At 41.7% G+C, this 12,826-nt stretch overlaps 1 protein-coding gene across 1 annotated transcript in view; it reads left to right on the top strand.

Moving 5' to 3' along the window:
* The window catches only part of brinp2 (bone morphogenetic protein/retinoic acid inducible neural-specific 2), a 169,687-nt gene extending 161,865 nt beyond the window's left edge, over positions 1 to 7,822 (top strand). The window contains exons 7-9 of the mRNA XM_076031543.1: positions 1,335 to 1,557; positions 4,286 to 4,592; positions 5,420 to 7,822. Coding sequence (XP_075887658.1) covers positions 1,335 to 1,557; positions 4,286 to 4,592; positions 5,420 to 6,241 — 1,352 coding nt within the window. The 3' untranslated portion in view covers positions 6,242 to 7,822. The remainder of the gene's footprint in view (positions 1 to 1,334; positions 1,558 to 4,285; positions 4,593 to 5,419) is intronic.
* Positions 7,823 to 12,826: the final 5,004 nt, after the last annotated feature.

Raw genomic sequence — 12,826 nt, forward strand, 5'->3', positions numbered from 1 at the left:
GACATTGTCTCTCTTGGTTTCACCTGGGCAGTTGCGGGCCGTGTGTCTGGCTCGACACAGCAGGTATTGAAATCACTGATCAGTAAAAATGTGTCCCTTTTCTAATCAAAGGCCAGTTAAAGCCAGACAGACTGTCTGGAATACTAATTTTTCTTTTGCGTTCAACCCAAATTTTCTGAAATTATAGCGAGGGCTGCGAGATTCATCACAATACTTTAAACAATGATTTTTGTAACCTTGCAGAGCGAGCGCCGAGAACACTTCAGCAAAATTACAGTTGTGACAGAAAGAAATGGCATCGACATGACACAAATGTTCCACAGTGAAACAATGTATGAAGAGCGAGCGATGCAATCGACAGGTGGAGTAGCTGGTCTGTAATACAAAGATGATTCAAACATTATATTAAATAACAGAAGCAAAACTTGTTTTTTTGTCCATATAAAAAGGTTCACTGTTCTGTTTTTCCAATATATCAATGTTGGCCCACGACTTTGTCCAAGTTTTAAATTGTGGCCCCACTGCGTGTTTGAGTTTGAAACCCCTGGTCTAAATGTAAGACAGTTTGACTTTAATTCCTTTACTGTTTAGAAATGAAATAGAAAAAAGTACAAATCAAGTTGAATGGAGAAGAAATAATATTTATCCATCTGACTGTTTACACTTGACCTGTGTTTCTGTGTTTTTTCCACTGGTGCCCATCGAGAAACTCATCACAGCCTCTGGATGTTCTGATTCAAAGTGCTTTTTCAGCAGTATGGTATTCCTTTGGCAGCTTTGGTTAATGGTTGTACCTTGTGATCAAGCTCTGGCTATGTACAAGTCTGGACTTACATTGATAAAAAAAAAAAAAAAAAGACTTTATAGGGGCAATTCAGTTTGGCATTTACATTTTATTGCTGTGCGTAACAGAGACGGAAGGGATGCTCTCGCCAGCACACCGCATACACTTTTATTAGTCTGTTTAGCCTGTGATTATGGATTTACCCTCAACTTGTTTGGGCTGATCAAAAAATAAATTGCAATATAAATGAAAATGACCTCCTGTGCGTGACACCACGCTGCCATACATGAGTAACTACTTCTTCTAAAGGTGCAGCGGTGCAGGAGCCTCGCCGTCCTGAAGGCGAAGGCTGCTGCCACTGACTCAAAGACGGGTGTTTGCTCCACAATGGCAATTCATTACCACAAAACAGCTATATTTATTTTCCAGACACACAAATGCTCCTCTGACACACAACAAACATACTTGTGACTCAAAGCATCACAGCGTTGCAAACGTATACGTTACTTTCCAGACTCTAAATCGCCCCTCCCTGTTTCTGTCCCTGCAGATGAATTCAAAGCCTTCCTGAAGCGCCTGCCCACCGACCGCTTCCTGAATGTGTCGGTGATTGCCAAGTTCTGGGCGGCTGACTTCTCCCTCCAGAAGCGCTACGCCCAGCTGGAGGCCAGCACTGGCCTGGTGGTGGGGAAAGCGCAGAAGATCATCAGGAAGCTGTTCACTCTGAGCAAACGTTGCCCCAAACAGCCTCGCATCAGTCTGCCCAGAGAGAGGTGAGCCCACTGGAATACTAAAGAACACACACACACACACACACAGTTTGGTCATTACTGTGTGTTCTGGCAGCTCCCTTTGTTCTGAATCATTATAGTCTGAAGGAAAAGACACGGTGGAGAAAACCTAGAACGACGTGTGCGTGAAGAGTTTAGCGCAGCGCAGAACTTAGAAAAACTCTCCAAGGTCTCGAGCACAAGAACAGGGAAAAAAGTGAAACTTAGATTACTCCAAACAAAGGTATATTAACAACATGCTGCACCTCTTTTTGGCTCTGGTTACTTTTGTAAAACACACACACACACACACACACACACACACACACACACACACACACACAATTTTAGTGGTTGCAAATCATTTTTTGTTTCGTTTTTTTCAATAAAGAATCCTCATCAGTGTAAAAGTGAATAGCACCACCCAGTGTATTGTGATGTTTACTAACTCTACATCAATGAATTATCTGAATTATTCTTCCTTCACGGCCTTGAGGGGAAACAATCAGGTCTTAGGATCCGCCCACAAACTTTGATGGGCGAGGTTGACAGAAAAATAATAATCATGATGCATTACAAAAAGGAAAAAGGAAAAAAAATGTGTTCATGTATTTTTATATACATTTTTACATAACAAATGACATTTTACAGGGACTTTTTTATTAAGTAACGACACATTTAAGTATTTCATTTTGCTGCTTTTAGCCTGCTATACATAATTTGCTTTTGCGGAAGAAATTATATTAATATTAAGTAAATAATAAAATGGTTGTTTTTCATTAACTTTTCAGTGTTTTAAGAGTCATTTCATTGAAGAGCTAAATACCGTGAGGCTACAAAGACAAATTATTTTTTTTTTCTCCTACGAGATGGGTCACCAAAACCCTCCCTCAATCTGCTGCCGTTCCGGCCTCTGTGTCCAATCTTGTAACCCATTGTGGCCCATCAGTCAAAAGGTTTGCCCACTCGCCATAGAGCTTAAAGGTCGTGCTAAGTGAGTGATGCTCACAAGGATTTTTAACTCGGAACTAAAGCACTTGGGCAAGGGGATGCTTACCTTAATCCTAGTAAAAGGTCAGTCCATTGGAAGGATTTCCCCCCTTCTGCCTGTTCTGCTCTGCTTCCAAACTGTGTGTGCAAGTCACTCTCAAAGAGGGAGCGGAGAAAGACACAAGGACATGAGAAGCCAGTGTGAGAAGTAAAGATAATGGGATTGTGTTAACAGTGGCGGGAGCCTTTGTGGGTGAAGGTGCACTCTGTTTTGGCAAGCTGTAATGCCAGGCGGACAGCTCACCGCCTGTTTACAGCAAATGTTAATTTCCCCTGCAGACCCTTCGCCCCGACCCATCACATGCCCCCCCAACACCTCACACTCTGGCCCACCTCGCCCCTCAGTTGCCGCTCACTCTGTCCGTCTCTCAGCTGCCACTCCCAGTCGTACCCAGCAACAACAGCACGTTATCAGGGAAAGCTCGGCTCCAAAGGCGTCTGCTTGTTGCTGCACAATTCCATTTGTTCTACCGTCGCTCATTTCTTTTCACTATTTATGCGAGCCTGGGGCGGGGGGGTGCGGGGGGGACCTCGTGTGTTTAGGCAATTTTCTGTGTGATTCGATAAACTCAGCCCAAGGATAGAAATCTCAGACAGTTTTCAGTCTAAACTTGCTTTCACTGTTAACATTCCATAGTGCATAGTAATTAATGTATGCCTGCCTTTTCATCTTCCGTCATACTCATTGCCAACGAATCAAACTTCCACAGCTGGTTAATCTGAAATAGAAGTTACATGGAAAGACTGTCAATGGTGCTAAAAGATTGGACGCAAACCAAATTCAGAATTTACAAACATTTGCCTTCTTCTGTGTTTGTACACCTTATTTTGTTTGAACAATGTACCCTGAAGATTTTGCTTTTAAGGATGTTGAACAAAGTGGATTTTCCTAGGTTAATTATACTGGAAGTAAGTAAAAACACATCGAGGCATTGTTTAATGACACATTAAACTGAGAGGTGAAATGAAACATTACAAGTGTGTTTAGTTGCATGTTTACAGCCAGACATGAAAATCTCCTTAAGCTCTGAACTTGTTAAAAACAACATTATTAAGGTCTTTGCTTGGCACCAGGACATCCTGCTGGCTTCAAACTAGCAAGTCGTTGAAGCATGTGAAATATGTCTGCAACAAGTGTTGAGTTGGATTTGGCTACAGTAAATAACTACTAGTACAGTCGCAAAGACTGGTGATGGCACTTTATGTGCGTGAAAAGAATAACAGCAAATCTGAAAAGTTCATGCCATTGTTATTTTTTATTTCATGTATGTGCTTCCTTTTAAAATCAAAGAAACATTTAAAAAAACAAACTGAAAATATAAATAATATTGGGCTGGGGGTGAGTAGTTGAGATGTATAGCCAGTAAATCTGGCTCTAGTTCTAAAAAAGCAAAAAGGTGACGGAGCAAATGCTAATCAAAGAGCCATGGTTGATCCAAAACACAGATTTTTTGCAAAACAATATCTACAAAAAAAACAATATCTGAGACCCAGTTAACAACAGATGGGATCAATATGTCTTTACTTTGCGTTTAAGGTACCCTGGTCACTCCTGTCACCTCATCATATCATACCACTGTTGTTTTAAGCCATTTGATCAACCTTGCCTAATCTCTCTTAGCTTTATGTTCAGCACTACATGAAAGAAGTCAATATTTTTGTTTTCCTCTTCATGTTGCAGGCCACTTGGATTTTGGCTGAGCAGGGCTCAGTCTTTGCTCTACTGCAGCGAGCACGGTGCGCCAGGCTTCTTCTCTGAGGAGGTGAAAAGCTGCATCTGTCCTGCAGAGCATCCCACGTGCCAGGGCGTCATACCGTGCAGTGTTGGCACCTTGTCCACCTCCTGTTCAGCATGTGCTACAGACAATGCAACCCGCTGCGGAGCCTGTCACCACGGCAACATGCTACATCTTGGCTCCTGTCGACCAAGCATTGCCGCATCCTTGGATCACTACCTGAGCTTTGACTTGGACATGCCTGATGCTGAGGTATTGACACATGCTTCTATTTGTAAGCCAAGCAGCGTAGTGTTCAGTTGCAAAAAACAGCAAGAACATTATTACTGACAACAAAGACGATTAAATGTCACACTTTACCTGGGCAGTTTACGAAGACTACTACTGGTCTACTTTTTTGTTACTCTTGAGTTCATAAAACACCAAACAAGCAAAGTTTCAAAGACTAACATTATAAATACAGCTTGCAAAAGAAAATATTATTTGTACAGATGTGCAATTTAAAAAAATATAGATGACTTCTACTTTTTTATATAGTGTATATCTTCACCGATACATTTTTGTAATATCTTAAATTGCCTTCGACATAATGCATTATATTTTTTAAAGTCTGTTCAATAGAAGTATTTTCCACTCTGATCCTTCCACTCAATCAGGATGCATTTAATGTTCAGTCCAAATTTCACATTAAGGGATTCAACAATTAGTGACTTGTATGGTTGTTATTTTTTCAATGGCTTTTGCCTGTATGGCATTTGTAGTTCAACGTCACATCTAGAATTTGTTCTGAAGCAGACTGAGACCAACCTTTTCAAATGATCTTAGTCTGTTAGGTTGATTTGCATCAAGGTTTGTATGGTATTTTTTTAATCAATATCTATATTATGCAAAACACATTTACTGATGCTTTCTAAGAGTAATATATGTCATGTAATGTGCGTAACAGTGCATTATTTATGGGAGATTACAAACAGAGTGCTAATATGTTTTCCTGGGAAGTCTGTAATGAAGTATTTGTCTGAAGATCCAGTTGTCTGTCATTGTAACAGTGATCTGACAGTGTATTTGTTCCTCCTCAGGTGAAGTACCTCCTACAGCGACTGGACAGCAGGATAGAGGTCCACGCCATCTACATCAGCAATGACGTTCGTCTCGGAAGCTGGTTTAACCCAGCGTGGAGGAAAAGGATGTTGCTGACGCTAAAGAGTAACAAGAACAAGTCCAACCTTATCCACATGTTGATGGCCATTTCTTTCCAAATATGCTCAACAAAGAATTCCACCCTGGAGCCAGTGCCCGCCATCTACGTGAATCCTTTTGGAGGAAGCCACTCGGAGAGCTGGTTCATGCCAGTGAACCAGCCGGACTTCCCCGACTGGGAGAGAACTCGAGTGGATTCTGTAGCCACAGCGCAGTGCTACAACTGGACGCTGTCTCTGGGGAACACGTGGAAGTCGTTCTTTGAAACCGTGCACATCTACCTGCGAAGCCGCATCGTCACAGACGACCCGACAGTCAACGAGACTCTCTTTTATGAACCACTGGACCTGGATGACCAGACGTCCAACCTGGGGTACATGAAGATCAACACGCTCAAAGTGTTTGGGTACAGCATGCAATTTGACCCCGAGGGCATCAAGGACCTGATTCTCCAGCTCGACTACCCCTACACGCAAGGGACACAGGACGCCGCCTTCTTGATGCTGTTGGAGATGAGGGATCGAATTAACCGCCTGTCTCCGCCGGCGCCACAGCCATATGACCTCTTCTCTTGTCTGCTGCGGCACCGGCTCAAGCTCTCAGCCGGGGAGGTGGCACGCATCAAAGATTCTCTGCAGATCTTTAACTCCAAACTTCCCAATGCTTCTCCTGAACCCGAGCTGGCTCAGCTTTGCAGCTAGCTAGTTCAGGGCCGGGAGTCCAGTTCAGGAGAGACTTTACGAATGGAATGAAGAGTAGCTTCAGGAAAAAGCCCTCGACTTAACAGGAGATGTTCGCTGCAGTAAAATTATGTCTTGGACCAAAATCAGCTGAAATTTTGACTTTTGACTCTAAAGGCTTCAGTCGGTGAGATGTGGCAAGCTTTTTGGTGTCAATGTTTTGGATACATTTCTATGAGGGCCTTTACAAGAACAATACATTCATTTGCGGGATTTTCTGGACAGCTACGAGTGGGATTCTCTTTCTGCAGAGTCTACTGTATTAACCTGGAGGCTTACTTTTGTTATTACTGCCTTGCTTTTGGCAAACTGTATCACTGGATGGAGTTTAGAGACTGTGATTTGGAGCCTCAGAGAGCCTTGAAGTCTTTAAGTATACTCAACACCTCTGCCTTGCAAATATAGAGGCGATTTTGATATGTAAAGTGGAACTAGTAAGGGGTCTTCGAAACTACAAAAAAAAATTGAAGAGGATATCCCCTTTTCTAACCATATTTTCTTTGGCTACAGAACAGACTTATGGGAAGGGAAATGGGATACTATTATATATGTGGTGAATGAGTTATGTTATGCTTAACCAGTTTAAAATTTGATAATCTGAACCCTGTTACTGTCATTGAATAATTCTTTTGAATATCTGCCTTCCATTTTCACTGGCATTTGAAAACGTGTAAGTATCTTATGCTTAACATCCGAGTGGGAAGCCTGTCAGTGATGTTCTGTCCTTGGTAGTGTGTCTATACCAGATGACAAGGTGAACACATCAGCAGTGTGCTCAGTTAGTTTTGATTCTGTTGAGCTGAAAATTGTTAAGAAATCTTCTGATGTGGTTCCAAAATGGTCTGCGGTTATAGCGCTGTAAATATGCTCCATCTAACGCAAGTGGACAAGTGCACATTGCTTTCTAGATAAACTGAGTGCAAAGACCAAAAAAATGATTAAAACGAAACAAACAACAAAAAATTCCAATGTTTATACAAGCTCATGCCTTATATGGAGAGTCAATGTTAAGAAGCACATTTAGTTCCTGTGTTTGATTTCCCTGGCAAAGCTATATTGCTTTTTATATTTCAATATTTCTACAAAGACAGAACAGCAAACACATTCTCCCATGGTAATCTAGCCTTTCCATGTAAATTGCACTCAATGCTTAACACAGTTAACTTGTTTTGATTTAGTGTTGTGATATTTTGCGTCTCTATTCACAGTGCACATAAGTACTTGCAAACTGTTAATTGTTCTACAAATTCCCCCTTCGATTCTCAGTAACCCATCAATGGTTTGGTCTCAGGTCAATAAAACAGTTGCTTTTGTTTTTTCTCAAATGTGCGGGTCCAATGACGGCAGCCAAGTTTCTCCTGGGAAGCGATGGTTCTTGGAAGAGCTCCAACCTACTAGGATGATTCTTAATATGATTTTCCATTAACACCACTAATTTCTCACTCAAAGTCAGCAAACCCTGTATGTCATTTTCTGCAGTTCTTCTGTGCTCAGCTTGCTTAAGTAAAAACAAAGTGGTTTATGAATTTGAGATTCCTGTTGTTGTTATTTCCTCTCATGCCACATTCACAATAACACATGTCCAGAACGAAAAGGAAAATTGCATTTTCATCAAATGTGTAGGGATGTCATTAAGTCCTCGCCAAAGCAAGAAATTAAACAATATCATAGAGAGGCGTTGTATTTTTGGCATTTGGCTTGTGGTCTTGTGACCACACCCACATCGTGCCCATGATGACACACAGTATAAATGCACGACCTCTCGCATAGCACTTCTTTTACACAACAGCAGGTCTAGGCCTCGCAGAGAACAAGAAAGACAGAAACCTTGAGCATATTCATACTGTCAAAGTAAGAATAGGGCTTAAGAAACTTAAGAAAGAAAGCAAGCAATAATACTGCAATAGTGAACAAAACCATCATGGCAGTGACAGTGTTATTACCAGGTTACTAACTATAACAGCGCTCCTTTTCAATAAAACTGACTATTTCATTCAGCTCAGCCACAAAGAATCTTTCCATTTATTTAATACAAGCCCCTTTTTGAAATTTCTGTCTCAACCTTATCATCTACATGCAGCGGGAGGTGCCAGTCAGGTCTGCCACGTATCATACCTCAAATAATGCAAGTGCAAATAGATGAAAATACAGTAAGCTACACAATTCAACATCCGGGGGTCCTCCTGTGCTGATTCTATGCAAACCCCCAGCTGCTTAATCCCGTGGCACTTACGCAAAGCACTGCTGAGATTTGGTCTGAATCTGCATCTATTGCATCATAATTGATAAGGTAGACTTGAATTATAGGGTTATTTTGAACTACTATTGTTATAACCCCTACTGTAAAAAGCTTCTTCATGTAAAAAAGGATAAATCCCACCCATACCCTGCAAAATCCAGTATCAATCTACTATCATGTGCCAAATTCTAACATAATGAATACAGACTTTCTAAATTGAGTCCTGGATAAACCTACTACAGTCGTTGTCCCTGTTGCACACTCGTCTTGCAGTCACTCATCTGTCAGCCGTGAATAGAGATGCGCTTCTTTCATGACTGTGTTGGTACTGCAAGGTAAAGCTTTTTTCAGACAACCTATTATGTTATAATACAGCTTTCAAAAACAATGCTTGTGCTGTCATGTTTGATAATATTAGCCTTTGTCAAATAAATCATTTGGGAAATGCTGATTTTCAAATCAACCAATCCTAGCGTCTCCTTGAGAATGTGTTCCCTTCATTTTAAACACTAACAAAAACAATACTTCTTACAAAAAATTCAAAAGTTACTCGCATGACATGAAGACTTATTTCACTCATACATGAAAAACCAATGCAGTAGATATTAATGATAAGAACTGACAGTCCACTATCAAAGGCACAGACAATAATACAGAACGGAGGGCAATGAAACAGTGGACATGTTCAATCAGCAGAGGTAGAAACAGAACACACACACACACACACACACACACACACACACAAAACAGGAAATATCAGTCAATCAACTTTTATTTGTACATCGCTAAATCACAACCAAAGGCATCTCTAAGCGCTTTGTGCAATTAGAGAAAGAACCAACTGGACCTTCAGAGCAAGCAGTGCGACAGTGGCTAGAAAGGGAAGAAACCCACAGCAGGTCCAGACTCCGGAGAGCCGTCATCTGCTTTTGACCAGTGGAGGCGAGAAGGAAATACAAAAAAATGTAGCGAGAGAGAGAGAGAGAGAGAAAGAGAGAGAATAATGAGCACAACAACAAAAAATAAATTGCTAGGAAAGTTAATGAATGACATGCTAAGTGCAAGCCATAATGAAGTGGCATGCACAAGGGAGCTATATAAATGTGTATTTCACAAGAACAGTCTTTTTGAAATTAAATAATTCCATCTTTCTTTACTTAGCTCATTTTTTTTTTTTTTTTTTACCAAAAAAAGAAAGAAAAACAGTTGGAAAATAACTGATTAACCTTCACTACTGTATTTGAATTCTTCAACTGCCAAGGAAAATCTTAATAATGTTGGACAGGGAATAAAAATGGGAAGTAAAATGAACTCTGCTGTGTGGATAACCACTATCACACTATTGTATTCAGTTACACCTTCAGAATGAATGGCTAATGGCTGATAAATGTGCAATGCAGCTGCTGTATTACTTATATGATTATGCTGACACATTGACATTAAACTGTAAAACAAACAAAAACACAGTGCAGATCATTCAAGCTGAGACTCCACAACTTAGTGTGTGAGGGTTTTGCCTGAATGTCTCATTGACTGAAGGAGGAAAGGCCTTTGTAAAGTTCCCTCTCATTGTGTTGCCATCAAGTGCACACATACGTTTCCAATTACCCTTTGCCTCTCATAATAAAATGAATGTCATCTAATTTTGTTGGCCACTCTTGTTTTTTTGCCTTATTCATTTATTATGTTGGGTTTTTTTTTAAGATGAAAAGCCAATTTCCTGGGTTGTCAGGGAGCAAACAAGAAGCAAACCCCGACTGTCACATTGCATCAGGTGGCAGGTTTATCTGCCGGGTGGAAGGTGCGGGAGTGACAGTCGCTGGGAGGTGGGGAAAGAAGAGTGTGGTCAACCTGAGCAGCGTGTTCCTCCCTTCCCCCACCCTGTCTTTCTTGCACATAATGAGGTGGGGACAGGCAGAGCCACTCTGCATCGGGTTAATAAACAGTTATTCATCTTCAGCGTGGCACCCAGGAAACAGGAGCGGGTTTGCCCTTGGGCTAATCTTCAGGCCTGCGGACGACAGCCGATCCATCAGAGCGCCGCTCAGACAGCACACTGCAAACTTTCCTGAACTGCCGAAAGAAGCAAAGGGGACTGAGGGAGAAAACGAGAGGGTGATTGAAAGGGGAATAGATGACATAGAGGGTTGGGGCTCGAGGGAGACTGGGGGAGGGGTGCAGAGAAATCGAAAAGGAAAGAAAAAGTGAAAGGGGCTGAGCGCCCAGTCCCGCGGTGATTTATGATGTTTAGAAAGTCAGGCCATCGGAATTAATGAGGTAGAATTGGCGAATTGGACTGGCACGTGTGTGTGCATGCGGGCAACTTAGTGTAGTGTTCATGTACCTGCAGGCCGTTTGACGCAGTCATCAATAACAGTGTGAAAATCGTGGGCCTGAAATTACTTTTAAATTAGGGCTTTTTACAAGCATACACGAGGAGAAGATTAATGTTGGGAGACGGATGTTCAAATGCAGCATCAGAGCTCACCTGACCTTCACCAAAGGAGAGGCCGAGCCAGAGCTAAGTTGTTCTCACAGCGCGGCCGATTACGACTCCATCAGCGGTTGACAAATAGGAAACTCTGCTCTTCTAGCGGGAAGACAAACAATCGTTTGTTCCTCATACGGCTGTCCAAGACTCACTTGGCGAACCGCTCCATTACTGAGAACCAAGAATAGACAAGGTCACCTTACAAATTTGCCACCATTTTCTCTCCCCTTCTCTAAATACAGAAAAAAAAACAAAAAAACAAAAACAGAACTGGATGCTTGCTCTGCCAATTTACATGTCTGTCTTTTTTACGTCTTGTTTTCCGTCTGTTGTCCTTGAAACCCTCAACTCGCACTCAAGGTTTCATGGCTGAGACACCCTGCTGTTTTTCAAGGTGACGTGCCAACTTCTACTTTGAGAGACATATGACATACGTTCCATTGTTCCACCTGCTGCTCTACCTTGAACATTCTGGGTAACGATCAGTAATGAAAAAAGAAATGTTGAAAAAAATCAGAAACACAAGTAACTATACTGCATGATGCCCTCAATTGAGGTAAAAAAAAAAAAAAAAAGAGAAGAAGACCCACAAGATGAAATAATTGCAGGTGTAACAGCTACTGTAGGGATTAATGTGGATCACGCAGCACTGGCTGTTTAATGAGAACTGGATGGCACTGTCAGATCAAAAGAAGAAGTAGAAGGAGAAGAGCAGCCGGGGTTTTGTTTGGCAAAAATCTGTTGCTATATTTCCTCCTGATTGGTGAGAGCTTAGCTTAACACAAGGTGAGCCTAAATCAGCACCAGGGTCTCCGAGACTTTTGGGAGGTGAAGGTGAAAGTAATTCCCGTCCATAAAGCTCTAAATACATTCCCTATTTCATATGTGAAAAATACTCTGCATCATGACCCATCTTTATTATAACACAAAAACAAAGTCTAGGTCCAAGCTTGTAGAAGTTGTACATAAGACATTTACCCAATGTCCAACACATTGCACCTCCTACAGCTTCTAAAATGTCCACATTATGAAATTAGTGAGAATTATGAGATGACTGGGTTGCGTTGAGGCAACAGGACTGGTTTTGCTATCTTGAAGACGTTTTGCCTCCCATCCGAAAGGCTTCTTCAGCTCTTAAAAAAAGAGGAGGTGGGGCAGGGAGAGTCTCATGTATTTAACCACCAGGAGGAGGTTGGAAGTGGGCCCAGAGGCTGTTTGTTCCTCCTACACGCAAAGGTGTTATATCATGCTAAAAGGATGTCGCTCACCCTGACGACCCACTGGGGGTGCCTTTCTCCTGCAAATATGCACGGCTGAATCCTGTCCTGAGGTGCTGGTCCTTCCGTGTTGGGCCATGCATTGTGGAGTGGTTGCTTGGTCGCACTAATGTAGAGATCAGGACAGTCCTCACTGCTTTGGACTGCATAGACCACATTGTTCAGTCTGTGCCTTGGTGTTTTGTATGTGGGTCATGTGTTACCGGGCCGCGGGACTTTAGAATGATCTGATGGGAAAAAAAATAATACCTGATGTCAAGATATCAAAGTCTGATCTAAACACAATAATTGTTCTACAAGGGGAAAGCAATGGTGCCAACGGGTAACAAATGAGAAAATTTCCTGTAGGTACTGTAATGGACAAATAATATAGCCTTATAACTTGACAAAGAATTGTCAGACTAAATGAATGCAGCATAAATTGCAAAATTGGCCTGTCCACTATACAAACAATTCTGCCAGAAGTCTGCAATTACACAGCAATTGGTTGAGCAAACGGATGACAGAGCAAATTTTCTTTATGGCAGCGATCAAATCAA

Source organism: Nelusetta ayraudi, unplaced genomic scaffold, assembly GCF_046127955.1.
Source record: "Nelusetta ayraudi isolate G7.1 ecotype Tasmania unplaced genomic scaffold, CSIRO-AGI_Nayr_v1 ptg000033l, whole genome shotgun sequence".
NCBI classification, from domain to species: Eukaryota; Metazoa; Chordata; class Actinopteri; order Tetraodontiformes; family Monacanthidae; genus Nelusetta; species Nelusetta ayraudi.